At 41.0% G+C, this 17069-nt stretch overlaps 1 protein-coding gene across 1 annotated transcript in view; it reads left to right on the top strand.

The window, feature by feature from the left end:
• nxn (nucleoredoxin) overlaps positions 1 to 17069 on the top strand; it is a 65535-nt gene continuing 48466 nt past the window's right edge. The window contains exon 1 of the mRNA XM_034701504.1: positions 1 to 516. Within this exon, the coding sequence (XP_034557395.1) occupies positions 208 to 516 (309 nt within the window). The 5' untranslated portion in view covers positions 1 to 207. The remainder of the gene's footprint in view (positions 517 to 17069) is intronic.

Consider the following 17069-nt stretch of genomic DNA (forward strand, 5'->3'; position numbering starts at 1 on the left):
CTGAGCGCATTCCTCCACAGCGCTCACACCGGAGCAGGAGCCGCGGTGGAGCAGCACAGACCGCATCGCCTCACAGGGGCTGGGATCTCACCTAAACCCTCACACAGGAGGTGAAGGAAGTGCCGGGTGTCGTCTGCACATTGCGGTGTACATGCACAGCAGCCTTGGCTGAGGATAACGTTGTGTGTACGAGGACTGTGCGCTGCCATGTCGGAGTTTATGGTGAGTCTGTTCGGGGAGCGGCTCGTCAACAGCGAGAAAGCCGAGGTGGACGTACAGTCGCTGGGATCCAAGCTGTCCCTGGTCGGGCTCTTCTTCGGGTGCAGCCTGAACGCACCGTGCAAGCAGTTCAACGGCAGCCTGTGCGAGTTTTACAGCAGGTTCAAAAAGACGTCTGAACACAAGGATAAATTGGAAATCGTCTTCATCTCGTCTGATCAGGACCAGAAACACTGGCAGGACTTTTTGCAGGAGATGCCATGGCCTGCGTTACCTTTCAAAGACAGACACAAAAAGGTAAGACGGGCTGTGGGGATGATGGGGAACACTGCTGGTTCACTGCCCGGCCTCGTGAGGGGTTTTTTCGGCGTGTTTATCTGGGCTGGGAACTACCAGAAACCCCCGTGCAGGATGTGTGTTGCTCTCCTGTTAGTGCACAGGTGTATATGCTTTAATTCGGGTCATTGGATTGTTTCCCCAACATCATTAACCTCTTTTTCAACCGGATTAACTGTCCTTACTTCAATCAGCTGTTCTTCTGTTACCTTCAAATTATCTATAAAGTAAATCTGAACTCACTGTAATAATATTGACAAATACAAATTTAATCCAGCTTCTGAAATGCACATTGAGCCTTTGGAAAGTGATAAAGCATTTGTAAAAGTCAGTGTTACCAAAAACAAAGTAGCTCTTACATGCCATCAATTAATATATTTGATCATACTTCACATTCTGCAGTCAGTGAGGAACTCATTCAATCATTCAACTTAATTTGATCAAGATCATCTAAATATAGCAGTGCACACATGCCTGACTTATTAACAGGAGGGAGACAGAAACATCTTTTTTTCTCTCTTTCCACTGTTTAACAAATCAGTTCAGTCCAACCAATCATGATGGACACATAATATTTCAGACAGCCAAGTTGTTGTTAAATCCATCACATTATATCCATGTAACTGTACAAACAGGCTGCCCAGTTGAGGCCTTGGTTTGATTTATACAGCTATGCTGTATACTGAGGATGTCAACAATGCAGTTTATGGAAGATTTATAGTTCCCTGCTTTGCCTGCTTTGATTCCCCCTGCTTATTTTCTATATTTGTGTGATGATTGAATATCGTAAGGCTGCTTAATTTATTCTTCTATGATAAGAGGTATTTTTTTAACACATAGTGTAAATATTTTCCTTGCAGTAGAAATAGAAAATCTCTAGGATCTGAGTAAATTATTATATTTAATTGCATATTTTCCTCTTTTTAAATTTGTCCGTATCTCAGATATTCATGAATGAGCTGTTAATTTTTTTTAAAACAAATAAGTCAAATATTCCTTCATCTAAAACTACCTCACACTCTCAAATATGTTCTAGTTGAAATACTACTCCTTATGTAAGATATAAATTGCATATGTTGGACATATTTGTGATATTTGCAGCTGCGTAAACATGGAGCATTCAGATGATGTTACATTCATTGTGTGTGTGCCGCAGAATGTAAGTGGGCCGTCACGCTTTCCTGTCTGCAGCACAGGTGTCTGTTTTAGAGAATGTAATTTAACTGCAATTGTTACAGTGAATGCAGTGCAGCATCATGTGCACAGGATCAGTCATGCATGACACTGAATACTGATTTTGTCCGCAAAATTAAGAAGCGTATACCTTTTCCAGATATTGGCAAAGAGGATGTTGACCTCTTGCAGTAGCAGATGAGGCCTGTTTATATCTGTAAGAACAACTATTCATGGAAAATAGTATTCTATAAAAAATAAGATATAGAAGAATGATATTCTAGCCATATATTGGAATATATCTAACATATTAAGCTGCCAACATCTCATCTGTTATTTGTCAAAGAGGTTGCATCTTTGTTCCACCTCCCCCCCTTTACTGCTTAGTGCAGGTGAGGCATGACTTGGATTGAATCATTGTCTCGTAAATTCTTCCAGATCGCCAATGATGATTTCCGTTCCACCTCATAATGAAGTCCAGGCGTGAACGAGGCTGGGTGATGACAGGGGGATGGGGGGGTTGTCCTGTTGTTGTCTGGGGCGGAGCACATCCATCGCCACAGTGCAGCGTTATTGTGTTGGAGATGCTGGTGGAAAAAATGTCTGTGGCATCCACATAACCATTGTTACCGCTCCTGTCGGTGGTCTGCTGGCTGTGTCGGCCTTATGAGAATAGAACAACACAATCTATTTGTGTGTGTGGTTGTGTGTTGTGCAGAGGCCTGCACTTCTGGTTCAGTTTGGGCTCCATCCAACCTTCGGCCTGATTTCTTTTCAGCAGTAGAAAAAGCATCATTAGGACGGTACCAGTGATTTATAAATGTGACATCTCCAGAGTGTTGTGCCTCATTATCCTCTAATTCATGATTCATGCATGTTGGCATTTACATTTTAATAAGGTACAGTATATTCTGTAACCTGTGTCCGATTCTGCTGCAGCATTTCTTATGTCCACGTTTGTTAATTTTCTCTTCCAGTCCTGAAATTATAGGGAAGATGATTTCTCTTTTTTCCTTCTCATATTGTTGCTTTAGTTAGCTGTGATCAGCCACAATGAAATGCCTTGCCAATCAACAAAAAATAATAAAAATGCTAACACTAATTTTAGTCAATTTTCATGCAGAAATGACAAAATAAAGTTTAATTTTTCATACTTTCCATTTCTCCTATATGATAATTATTTTTATCTCTGGGGTTCGGACTGTTGCTTGAACAATACAAGCTGTTGTGATATATTAAATGTGGCTGTGGGGATTCACTATGCATGTTGCTCTCTAGTTTTTGGACAAATCATTGACTAATTGAAAAATAATCTGCAACCAATCACAGATTAATTGATACAGAAAGCAGTTGTTAATTGCAGTTGTAATTAGTTGCCCATTGTTTAGGGATTTCTGCATCCTGCTGGAGCGCAAGCTGGTCAATTCAGGACAGAAATGCACACATTTTCATTTCCTGGTTATAATTAGACGTGTCTCACTGAAGTGTGGGAGTCACGTTTGGCAAATCAGGAAAGTGTGAGATGTGCTGCGGATTGAATTGACGGTATAAGGAAGACAGACAGCTGAAGATGATGCTGAATGTTACAGGGGATCTCTTATACGTAGCCTGTGTGTGCTAACGGCAGAGCTAACTGGTGACTCATATTGACCCAGTGGTCGGCTGTGTTGATGTTGTGGCTCTGCAGAGACTAAGTGGCCCTCTCACCTCTCTCTCTGACTGCGTGCTGAGCTCATCTCCTGAATGATGCAGTTTCTCCTCGATCCCGTCTTAAGAGTCTCAGACTGTGCCTCCTCCTCCTCATCTTCGTCCTCCTTCGACTTGGCAATCTCTCCCTCACCGCAGACTGTCCTCTTTTCTCACAGGAGTTATTCAGGCCTTCCCGTTACAGGAAATGTTTGTTATTTAATCAAGCAGGGATAATATTCTTGATTAAACACAGAGAGAAAGAAAAGTCGAGGCCAATCCTTTTTTAATCTGTCCTTTGAACATAGTTGGAAAGTCTTAAGTTCTGAGTTGGTATTTTAGCCAACATAAATAGACTTCAAAGTATGACCGTTCTTTTTTTCTCAGTGCAAATGTATCTAATTTAGCTGTTTCTATTTTTTGCAATGTGACTTTAAAACACAGGGAAGTCTTTCTAATTTCATACTTTCCATTCTTAAGGTGGTTGGATTGGCTTATAGGTCAGAACACTGTATCTGAGCAGCACAGAGTGAATCTTTGTGCGTTCTTCCTCCTCCTTGAATAACTCGCTCTCAGTGATTGCTTGTTGTCCAGACTCGTCCAGCTGTCTGCCTGTCCTCTTTGCTTTCTGGCTGGCACTGCCTTACATGGACTTGTGCAGCAGAGTTTTGTGTAAATCAATTAAAGCCTTGGCCAAGGCAGAGTGAAAACCAAACTTGACCAAAGGGAGGAGGGGAGGGTGAGGGGGGACACGCTGATGTGCTGCCAGAGCTGCTCCTGCTGGACTCTGAGGGTCTGAGGGGGGAGGATCACATCTCTGTGCGAGAGAAAGGCCTCTTGTTCGAGTCCTCCTGGTCTAGCGTTCTGCTCTGCAGCCGGCCCCCTGAGGCAGGACGCCCGCTCGCTCGGCTGGCAGCCAGGGTCTGAGTGCGCTGAGGGGCTTCAGAGAGGGGCTGAGTTCACTTTTCATCGATATGTCACCGATCTGCTGAAAACTGCAATGTGCCCAAACTATTATACCTCCTCTCCTGGTGACAGCAGGAATGACTTGAAAAGAGGTCTGAACTGTTTTAACTGCAGGTGGTAATCCCCCTTCTTCATCTGTCACTGCTGCTTTTGGCTTTTTTGGGGGTTGGTTTCTTTTTAATTTCTGTTCCTCATGTGTTCAGTCGAACCATATGGGCTAATAACCTCAGCAGAATGAGACGTTTTTAGCTCTGTGTGATGTGGAACATCTGTAATTAATAGCTTAAGGGATTAATTCTAGGATTCAGAGAGGATGTGTTAGTCATCAGTTTCCTCTGTACTCCGGCTCATGGGAACAAACTTCATGCATGTTGTCTGCAGGATGCCAAACTAAGGTGTATAAGATAACCAGGGAGACAGTAAGACAAATGTAGAACATCTCTGACGACTTCCAAAGACAGTTGGATAATACTTCAAAAATATGCAGACTATGTGAGTACCAAAGACTGAAACTACCCCTGTAGGAAGGTGAAGAAAAGACGATGTATGCAGAGTGAAACTAAACCTCTCTGTATCCCTCATAATAGCTTTATAATGGACACCACCAGAGTGAGGTTAACAGGTAGTGGTCTGACACGGCCGTCCCCGCCATATAAACCGTGTACGTGAAACAGTGGCACTCACTTTTTTCAGACTCCTGACTCTGATCAAAGCACGGAAGGTTTACTAAGAAGCCTATTACAAAGTTAGCTCTGGGATTTATTGGGGGGAATCAAGCTAATCCTTACTTCAAGGCGTTTAACCCCGGCAGATTAAATGACTTGTGAAACCTTAGAGTGACAGTTATCCTAAAGTTTCATGCTGTCTGACTTCTTATGGAGGTTTGATTTAGATTTGAGGAATATCCCATAAGACAAAAAAAGAAACTTTAAAATCCATGAGAAGTGCTGAGTCAGGTCTCGATCATGTGTGCATGTGAAATGAAAGAAACTCTTTGTGTACATTTAATTAGACTCACAGGTTATTGTCTCTTTCAGGTTTGTGATACCAAGACATTTGATTTAGAGGTCTTTCCCAAACATAGCTTGAGCTGCACTTTGGGGCCTACTTTATATTAAGGCAAAGAAAACAGTGTTTGCATTCCACCTGTAACTTGATATTAATGTTGCTTAGATTGGATGCTTCTTTATTTCTGTGGTTTCAAACTCCTGCACGCTGTCTAACATGCAAAAACATATATTTATTATCAAAGTTTCCTAGAACTTCATGAGGCAGTTTGTCAGAAAAGTGTTGATGCTTTTTATTCCCTAGGATGTATGAAACTGTATTAATCTACAACTCTAAACTCTTAGTGGATTGTTCCATTTCTCTGTTTGATGATTATTTGGCTTTCGAGACCAGAAGTGTCACTTTTACTTGAGTTTATAGATTTTAAATTGATTGTGGATAACTTCTTTTGAGTTCTGTAACTTTATGAAATGTTCAGTCTGAGTAAATGAGGTGTTTAGTTGCACGCTTTGTAAGGTGTCCTGCCCTTTTTAACACACTGATTTCCAGATAAAGGTCTAGGACTGAATTGTTGTTAATAAATATATATTTTTGCAGGTTTGACCATGTGCAGAGTTTGCGTGTCTTGATTGTCTCCCTCGTCTTCTGCACATCTGTCCTATGAAACAGATGCGATAGCTTTTTCCTACTTCAGTCACCATTATGTGGAAACATTTTTTTATCATGTGGGTTAATCTTGTTAAAGTCCATGTGTTTTTTCCTATAAATGGATAAAGAAAAAGGGGTACAGTGATTTAAAAAGACCTCCAAACACTCCCTGGCTTCATCAATCCTCAACATGTACTTAAAGTCGCAGTACGCTGACCTTGTAGAAACTGCTGCTTTGATTTTGTCCCCAGGTTCCTGCCCGGCTGCAGTCTGTATTTTAACATGGCTCCATTGTCCTGCAGCTGTGAGGCCTTGTTTCTGTGCGCCGTGTTTGACAGGCGCTTATATAAAGAATGCGGGCACACACACCTGCTCCGCTGAAGCCAGTCAGGACCACAGGGCATGGAAACAGTGTGTGTTTGTGATGGCTGGAGATACTTGGCAATGCCAACTGTTACAAGCTTGTGTTACAGTCCCCTCTCACTGCCCATTGTGTCCTTTTTACTAAGAGATCTGTAATATTATGAGAGGTGACAATAGAGATCTAATCAGAGGTGAAGTTCAGAGGCTTAAGTTACTGAAGTGAGAGTTTAGGAACAGTTGGACTGTGTGTTTTGTAAAACGCATTCCCTCTCGCAACTTAATCTGTCTTTGCTTCTGTTATCCAGCCGTTAAAAGACAAAACACAATAGTTGTCAGGCTGCGACCTCTGTCCGCGATCCACGAAACTACTGAAACGATACTCTGGGATTGACTTTTTCCTCTTTGTCCTCATGTTTTCCAGCTGGACTGCTCCTGGACGCCGTGTGGTTTTCAGTCACGACTTTCCACAGTGAAGTGACGTTAAGGATAATAGACATGGCTAATGTGTTCACCACCATGTCTGCAGTAGCTCTCGATGAGAACAACAGATGATTCATGTGCTTGCGTATGTTATCCCTAACCGGTCTCAATTGTCACATACTTAGCAATGAAATCATCCAAACCAGTGCGGCATAAAGTTCAGCATACAATCGCTTGATTTAATTCTGGATTCCTCTGATGACAGGAAAGCAGCTTAGACCAAGCGACTTTCCGTGGAAAAAAGCTGATGGTTATTTTGATTCAGAGATCCACCATCATCCGCTGTGTTTCTTTTTTTTAATACTACTGCTACATATCCAGGAGGTTTGTTCGTCCTTTTCTCTGAGCTGAAAACACTTCATGGATGGTTTGTTGTGCCTGGACCCTCCCCCACTCAATCCTCCGGTCTCTAATTGCCCCACACCACAGCTCAGCAGCCCCTTCCAACATAATAACAGCATAGCCGCCCCAGGGGCATCCTGCCATCTCGAGCTGTCTTTCGTCCTTCTTTTGTTATCTCTCCTAGATTGAATGTTGGCTCTTTGTGATTGCATAGTTTCCCCCTCATCATCCCCACTGATCGTATTTCTAAAGCTAAATGAAAAAGACGCAATGATTGATACGTGCTTTGGACTGTCTGCGCTCTATGAGAATCTTAATCTCTATCAGCAACACTCCCTGAAACCTATCTCCTTCACGATATCTGCTCTATCACTGAGTGGCAGCTCTGATTTGATGTAAATTTATTCATAGTATGAAAATTTCTGGCGTGACAAGTTTCCCCTTAGACCATAACCTCTTCCCTTCCATGTGACCACAACCCTGCTCATACGAAGGAAACAGCATTTTGTCTTTGCGAGCTGTAAACCCCCCTCACTGTGGTGTTTTCATCCAAGTCGAAGTGCTCATGCAGCTTCTGCTCCTGTCGAAAAAGAAGCTCCCTGCACACAGAGACCCAGTATCTCAGCGTGTTGCATGGCACACTGGCACCAGCCTGCTGTCTTTGCTGACAGTTTGCCGTTGCATGAGGCGAAGGGATTATTATTATCAACTGCAACTTACAAGTATGCAAACAGACAAAGACAGACAAAATGTGTCTTTGCTTTCTGAGTGCGAGTCCCCTTTGCTTTACTGTTATAAGACTGTTGTCACGGACCTAAATACCATCAGTTTTATTCTATACTTGATAACACTGGACTTATATGTAGTGATTAACACTCAAGTGTTACGCTATGTTGAAAAAGTTTGGTTGAACCACTAAATCAATCAAAAATTTGAGCTTGATGCTAAAAATAATAAATTTAGCTAACCTAATGTTATCAATTAATCACAAAATGGGGTGCTGGTTGCCTAGCGGTCTAAGCGCCCCCCATACAGAGGCTATAGTCCTTGTTGCAGAGATCGCCGGATCGACTCCCGATCGGGCGGCCATCTCCTGCATGTCTTCCCCCACTCTCTACTCCCCACATTTCCTGTCTCTCCTCAGCTCTCCTATCAAATAAAGGCAAAAAGCCCAAAAATATAACTTTAAAAAAAATAAAAATGGTTAGCTAAAATAATGTATAAGTGGTTGACAAGTTAGCAAAAGTTACATAGTTGAACTAGCCAAAAGTATTGAATACCCATATAAAAAATAGTTAAAAGTAAGATTACTGTTTTATTCAATGGACAAACAGTTGAAAAAGTTGGCTCAAATGAATTTAGAAACAAAATTAGCTAAAAAAAACTCAAAGTAAACAGTCAAAGAACAATTTAGCAAACAGATAAAATAATTACTAAATTAGTTAGCGAAAAGTAGTTGTTGACAAATAGCCCGAATAGTTAGCAAAACTAAGGGATTAATAGTCAAAACTAGTAAGCTAACAGATACAACGCTTAGCTTACTTCTCTAAAAATGTTGGGTTAGCATAAAATAGTTAGCTTGAAATAATACACAGACAGTTGAAGTAGTCGGCCAGGAAGAGGATAAAATGTTGAGATGTTAGCTTAAAGCTACTGATAAACACTAGAACTAGCTTTAAGTGCTGGATAATGTAAACTGTTAGCTAAAGCTAATAGATGAATGGTTAAAATATTTGCTGCTGCTCCCTAAGTTAGCTAGGGTTCAACTCAAGATGAACCCTTACCTAAACAATGAAATTCATCTGTATGAAAAGCTGTTTCACAATTTTTCTGTAGCATCCACTTTGATGCGAAACTAAGTGTATATTTAGAACACAACAGGTGGTGTTCATAAAGGGGGAAAGCTACCCGAAAGGGATGTATGGGTATGTTAGACAAAAAAGGCTGGGTACATTAAGTGCCGTGCTTTGATGTGAGGGTAGGAACAGTAGTTGTGTGAGCATAAAGAGACAAGAGATAAAAGAGAAATGGTAGTCCTTGCCTCAGGCTAACAGAGCGCTGTATGTGGATGGAGAAAATGCTTAACTCCACTCCATTGGGGTTTGTGGGTTTCTAAATGCTGCATGACAGAGGACAGAACAGCATCCAGGCCACATCTTCAAGGAATTAAAAAGATATACTGTAAAATGCAACGCCAGTGCAGTGAATCTTTTTTATTGCCTGTCAGTGTAATCTCAGCATGGGATTTTAATAATGTTGATGGATTTGTGAGACAACTTAATGCTGTTTTCCATACATAGACCCTGATTAAGATATAATGGATAAGGAAGACATTCTTCTGGTTTTCTTTTTTTTCTTTTTCAACAAGGACAGAAAACTGGAAAAACTAAGCTGTAGATGAAGTGGGGGATAAAGAGATATAAAGCTGTGATATCTTCAGTGTCAGACTACAGTGGTCAAAATGCCTTTCTTAACTTTGTGGTCTACAAAGAGTTTGATAGATTTTTCAATATTAAGTTCTTACTTAGAGTAGGACAAGAAGACTCATAGCACTGCAAGTATCTGTACGAGAAATGCATGCAGTCAGCAGCTGGTTATCCTAGCTTAGCATAAACTCAAAACATGTGGATAACATCATGCTTGGCTCTGTCCAAAGGAAAAAAAGTCAGCTATCAGCACCTCATTAAGTATATTTTATGTTTCATGTCATATGTTAAATCCATATGTTAAAAAAACAAGATATAAAATTGACGTGAGTCAAGTTTTATGGGTACAAAGATGATAGAGCTAAGCTAAGCTAATGGAACACAGACATGAAAGTGATGATTTAACATCTAACTGATCAGAAAAGCAAAGAAATGCAGTATATCTCACAAAATAGTGAGTCGTTTCTTAAAGTAAGATATTAAAAAATGTAACTGCTAGTAGTTTTTATAAGGTACGTCTCAGCAGTGACATCTGATGCAGACCTTGCTCAGCATCGGACAGATTGAAGATGTCACTGAGCACCAGGGAAAACTAAATAATATTCAAACCCAGAAATAGTCAGTCTTTTGACAGTTGAAAGAAATGTGTTTTCCTGCACTGTCTCCACTGAGAGATCCAGTCTTCTTTTAATCATAACTTACCTTTCAAAGTGTTCATTCATGCAAAACAAATGTGGTCATGTTACAACATCGCAGACCTCACTTTGGTGTGCTTTAACCGATGCTTAGTTCTCATTTTGCTTCTGGGATGCCACATTTAAAGACAGCTGTTAAATTCCTACAGTGTAGTAAGTCGTCTGGGGGTTTATGATATGTCTTTTGAGGTCAGATGCCCCACAAGTATCTTTTTCATAATATTGAAGCAGCATGGTAGCATGAGAGTTTCAACCGCTGCTGACAGAATATAGATATATATAATAAGTTACCACCCTTCAAATATACTTCTTTTCGCAGCTGCTGAACGAGACTAGCAAATTGTGTAGTTAATTTAAATGCTGGTCCTGATAAGTTGGCATATTGCATTAAGAAAAAAATGAGCAGAGTCTGGCTGTGGCAGATCTCATGGCCTGTAGTTTGCTCATTATTTTAAGAGTCACTTGGAATCATTTCTCCTGCTCCTCCAGGAAACAGCACACAAACAAACATTCCTGAATTTGGATCATTTAATACGTTTCTATTTAGATTTTTAATCTAAATGGCCAAAATTGACTGCAGCTGGGGTCACTGAGTTTGCTCTGCCTGTGTGTTCAACACTGTTGCGTAAACACACTCCCCACATGATTGCACATTAAATCAACTCGGACAAATGGATATGTTGATATTCCCAGTTGGTATCTGTCATCGCGTGTGTGCATGTTTCAGTCACATGATGCTCTAGAATACATTAGTGAGATATTATTCAAGGTCACTGGCAGGCAGACAATGAGGGAAATAATAATAATAATGCAGGGTTGCCTATAAATTGATTCATGCATTATCAGGAAAGCAGAGAAGATTACATTGAGCATATGTTTTTCTACAGAATGTAAAAAATGTACTGGTTTAATTATATCTGTGTGTTTGAAATATTACAGGAGTAGAATTTCTCACCTGTCTGTGAGAGTTGATGTGTGTGTTAGTAATTTTAGGCCAGGGCTTAGAGCCAATATTTCAAAATTGTATACACAGCTTTCAAATAACGTTTCTTCTTAAAAATGTGTGCATTGCTAATGTTTTTAAATCTATGTTTCATTCATTTCTAAGCTTCTAATGCCTTTTATTGAGAAAGATCAGGGGATGGAGTTGCAAACTGGGAAGAGAGAGTGGGGAATGACATGCAGCAAAGAGCCACATGTCATTGACTAAAACTAGGCCACCCATGTCCAGGACTATAGCTTCTGGGAGGCAATTTACCACCTTAGCCAAACCATCCCCCCACATTTTCTGATAGTTCCTCTGCTTGATTTCCAAATTTCATAAATACTAGCTTTAAGGTAAAGTATGGATGCATTTCAGAAAATGTTAAGCAACATAAGCTCTGATTTGGGGTTGTTAAACCAAAATGTGAGTCCAATATTCATTCCCCTTTGTGCTCTGCTTTGGTTCCCTCCACCTTGTGAGGAACATATCCATGTATTTATCTGCTAAACAACACTGAACTATATTAGCCAGCCAATTGCAGTTGGTGTGACTCATTGAGGCAGATAGATTATGTCAATTTCCTTTTTTCAGCAACTTTGATTAGAATGATAGGGAAAGAAAAAACAAAAATATTTATGTCCTCAGTCGAATGAACAAAACAATGGGCTAAACGATTCGGAAGGGTTTGTTTAGCTAAAGGGAAACTCATGAGTTTGGCAACCGCACATTGTTTTTTGGGAATATTTATTAGTTATAAATGCTTAAAAACCAAACACATGTTGAAAGCATATTCCTCTTTTTGCAAACTTTCGACTCAGCCTCAACTATTGTGTCCAACTTTATGCTTTGAGGTTGTGTAATAAAATCTGCTCAAAACAAAACCTGCTTCTTTTTTTATCACTGTTGTATAGAATGTGTGTCGAAGTCCAGCTTGTTTGTTCACCTCAGCTGCCAGTCTAGTAAACAAGCGCAGATCTTGACCTTGCTGCTGAGAAACACATGAAGGCTGTATAATATACAAGAGCTACAGGCCAGATGATGCACTGATGGCTGCCCATATGGAGGTATTGGCAATGTTGTTGGCTGTAACGGGGAGAAATTAGAGGGAAGACTGGTGGAGGCTGAGTAACACGCTAAGCTGTCATGGGAGGTTCTGCTGATTATGTGAATGAGCTGATTCGCTTTGAACACCCTCTGAGTGAAGGAGTAGCCTTGGATTCATGCTATCACTGGGCCTGGAGTGTTTTCCGTTTTCTGAGGCTTGCTTGTCTGTGCATTTCTCCATCTGTCACATCCCATTTACAAATCAACAACTTCACGTCTTTGTTCAATAAAAAAAAACCCACCGCATGCATTCCACACATATTCCCTACTCATGTAGTTGCACAGAGGAACGCGTTCTTCAGAACACAGCTCACACAAATCATCAGACACTTTTCGTGGTAGAGTGCGTGGACCCCCTGCCGAGACCGCTCTGTGGCTTAGCCCCGTCTCAGCGTTGGAGGCTAATCGCTGTTTTGATTAGTCTTTTTTTGCCCAATCTGTTTGCATGGAGCAGCGATCCCACGGCCATGTTGAATGAATGGGTTTATCAGCTTAAGCCTGTTGTAAGGAGCACGAGAGGTCTCATCTTTTCAGTGTGGTATGAGAGAAACCCCTCGGACACAAGTGTCCAGGCAATTAGAGACGCCAGGGCCTCAAAGAGAGAGATTACTGGCACACAGTGTCGCGGTCGGCTTCTTTTCTTGTCCTGCACATTATTCACGCGGTGTTCAGACACATGATGATCACTAATGTTGTTTCTCAGAAGGCAGTAGAGGAGGAGGCGATGAAACACAGACTCAATGGTTGCAACATGAAGCTGTGGATGTTACACATATTGCTTATGGAGTATTTTGTTTTGGTCTGTTTTACATCCTCAATGTAGACTTGTTGTCATACTTTTTTGGGTTAGGACTTCATCATTTACATGTTTGCTCCTATAATGTGAATATTTTTTGACTAATTAAACTATGCTGACAACAGTAAGCTACCACTGAACAGCAGTTTGCTAGTTAGCCTTTGGGATGTGTGACAAATCCCAGTTAAAATACCAGGTCCTTGCAAACTCAGTACTGTGCACACCTACATGAAAGTAATCTACACCTCACTGTCATGCATCTTATTTGATTTAGGCTGTTAATATCACTCGTGATCTTTGTACCTGATGTTTGACTCTGAGGTTTGTATTATTTGTTTAGTGTGAATGTTAAACAGGCCGAGTAGGTCACTGCCCATTGACTGTGACCTGAAGTGACTGACATCCATGATAACATCTGGTGATGATTTTGCTGTAAGAGTAGCAAGTTTGAAAAATAAAGATTAGAATCTATGCGTGATGCTGTTTATTGTGCTCTACTTTGCTTAAAGGGATAATCCCAAAAGATTTATTCGAAACAGCTTGGTTTAATGATGTGACACACAAAAATGAATACATTGGCCTTGTCACTGGACCTTAAATCTGAAGTCGCTCATGGGTTTGGATCTCTACTAAACTGGAACTTTATGAGATAATTGTTTGGGTGCATTTGCCTAATCAACAGCACTTATTTTAGTTTTTAAACTGTTTTAAGTTGATCATAGTTGCATGATTACTTCAGTAGTCCAAGGTTCCACACTTCTTACATTTCTAGGTCTCTGTATCTTTAAAGCTACTTTCTGTTTGTGTTGACTTTGGCGCCCCCTGTGGACAAAGCAGTACCTCTCATGCTGATCTTAAAACCCTCATCCTGCTGTCTTTAAAAGTCAAACTGTTTACTCAATGCAGATATTTGTTGTGAAAAAAAAGACTCTGGAGGGTGCCGTCAATCGCCTGCTCTGACATCTACCTCCTTGCAGCAATTTCAGTCATTACAAATCACTACATAGAAATCATCAGTCTTGCTACAAATGGTCTAGTTTGCTTTTGTAGGTCATAAAAGGCATCACTGTTTATTTCAGTCTGTTTCACAACTCGATAAAAACTCCTTACAGCAGCTTTAATAAAAAAAAAGGGAAATTAATATCATATAATGTTGTGTAAGGCTGATGATGCCACACAGATGCTGCAAACCCTTGCAATATTGAAATCAGTTTTGATTCAGCGTTTAAAGTCTTCTCCAAAAAGTACTGAAGATGAATAAAAATATCTATTTACACCCACATCAACGACCTCTGATGACTGAATACTGAGCTTGAAATCAAATGCCATTCTGATTACTTTGGTCTGGCGTCAGAAGGGATTGTGACTCACAGTTTCATTACTTTAGCTCCTGTGGCTATCATTTAAAAAAAAAAAGACCATGAGGAGACGGAGGAGATTAGACATTAACACACAAGTCCTGCATTGTTCACTGAAAGTTTAAAGCCTGTGAACAACGCCTGTGCAATTGTTCCCCATTGGATTGGCACCAATTGATCTGAAGGCAGGAGATAGCTAAGTTTAACTTCATCCTTCTGCTTTAAAGTGGCATAGTGGCTATTATACTCAGTAGCAGATAAAACGTACATGCTACTTTTGTTTTTTAGGGGTCAAATAGATTTTGCTGGTGAAGGACTTGCTCATGTATTTTGTGTTTAATCTCTCTGCAGGGAATAAACTTGTAGAAGCCTCCCCACTGACGTGACTTGTACCCTGTGAAGTGTTAAATCGAGTCAGGAGACCGTGCGAGTGAAGGGAGTGAATAAACACAGAGAAAATACTTAACCCCTCGCTCAGCTCCGCAGCTCTCCAGCATGTCACTCGCCACCTGCTCATTTGACAGCACTGCTGCTTTCGGTGGCAGCAGGTGTGCTCTTTAAGTCGCATGTTAGCTACTCCTGGTCTGTGTGTTGCGGTCAGTCAGTCAGTAAAGGTGAAGTACAGACTATACTGAGATCATTCAATGTCCTTTTAGGCTAGCTGAATCAGCTGCCAACTGTTTGTGTGCACACAATCCCCCACAGGAGCTTACAAAGCTGATGAGGTGAGGCAAAAAAAGATGAAGGTTTCATGTCAGGAATGTGAGTTTCAGCCAAGTAATGCACCTACTTCTATTCTCTCTTTTCATCTATCATATAATTATGGTGTGCAGCGAGAGCCACAGGTATGTCCTCTGGTTTTAAAGGGCTGAAAGACGAGGAAATAAAACTAAGGAATTATATCTGCAAATGAAAGTATAACTGTGGGTTTTTTCTGCAGCTGAGTTACAGTTCTGATCTCAGAGTGCAGAAAGGAGCTCATTGTAGCTGAAAGCCCGACATGTGGAATCATTTCTCTCTGTTTGACGTTTGAGTTCACTGTGTGGCCGAAACCCCCTCGAGAAACAAAGGCATCTTCATCACTTCATCGCTTTTCCCCCCCTCCACTCTTTGTTGCTCCAGGTGTTCGCTGTCTGAGCCGTGGAGATGAAGAACAGATAGAGAAGTTCAAAAAAGAAATCCATGGAAAAGTATGAAGGAGAAGTTTTTTCAGAGCTCTTGCAGGTGCTTTAAGAAACTCTGCTTTTCCTCAGTTGGACTTCTTGGTAGAGAGCAAGGAATCATTTTAACTCTTCTGTGGTGAGGGAAAAAATGTGGGTAGGGCTCTGCCAGCGGGGTGGAGGTATGTTCATCATGTATACTGTAATTACTCCCTCTAATCACTGGCATCAGAGCGCAATCGCAAAATACCAAGGCACTATTTAACATCACTTGTGCTAACAGGCTTTTATTTGTGGTCTTTACGTTACAACCATTCCCACGACGAAGAACTGACGGCTGACGGTGTGGAGTCCAAAACAATGCACAACGCTTTGGGAATAAAAAGGAAGTGAAGCTAGCTGTACATTCTCGGCCTCCCTTTTTTATGCGTTCCTCCTCTTTTCCCCGATCTCAGAAAGTGAAAGCAGAGCCAAGTTAAATATCTGGCGTGGCCTCAAAGCTCTGAATGTTTCCGCGGAGAGAAGAGCGGTTTATGTAAGTTCACGGATAGAGATAACAGATCATTGGAAGTCTTCTGTGGCCTGTTGGTTGCCAGTTTTTTTGAGGAATTGGTACCACAGGTTGACCCTAAATACAGGGAAATAAAACTTAATGGTTTTTCAATGAGACAATTTGAGATGTAGTCCCCGGGCTCTAGATCAGTGCCTTGAGTCTTTTTTTAATTTCAGCTGAGCTGCTAAAAGTTCTTCCTCTCGAGTTCTTGCAGGTGTGTCCTTCTATCTGGTCTGATTCTCCTGAGTTGAATAGCTTCCAACTCTATTATTTCTTGCATTACAGCCTCCTGTTGAGGGCGGTCTTTTTCTGCTCTTCCTTTATCCGCTCGGCTTCCCTCCCTCTGTGAGGCCCTTGAGTTATTTAGCCCCGCAAAGCCAAAAAAGCTAGTCACAGAATCGTCTATTAATCACACTGCTTCCTTTTCCTCCATGATTCCCTTCTTAGAGTATCACCCATGGGATGTCAGAATGAGCCAGAACAGTCAGAGAAAACCCTGCAACCTTTTTCTAATTTTTTTTTTTCCACAGCGATGAAAAGAAGGAAGGAAATGGTGCATTTTCAATGATCCACACCATCTTTGATCTTCAAATTGCAGCCATTACTTTCCATAATATTCCATGTCAAATCCTCCAGATTACCATGCGTTTGATGTTAATTCATACTCTTTGCTTATGAATATAACTCCTGATTTTGTGCAGCATTTGAGCTGGACAATAACACTACTGCTGCTTATTATGGTGATACGCAGATAACACTCCACTTTATATG

The sequence above is a fragment of the Notolabrus celidotus genome, chromosome 14 (genome assembly GCF_009762535.1).
Source record: "Notolabrus celidotus isolate fNotCel1 chromosome 14, fNotCel1.pri, whole genome shotgun sequence".
NCBI classification, from domain to species: Eukaryota; Metazoa; Chordata; class Actinopteri; order Labriformes; family Labridae; genus Notolabrus; species Notolabrus celidotus.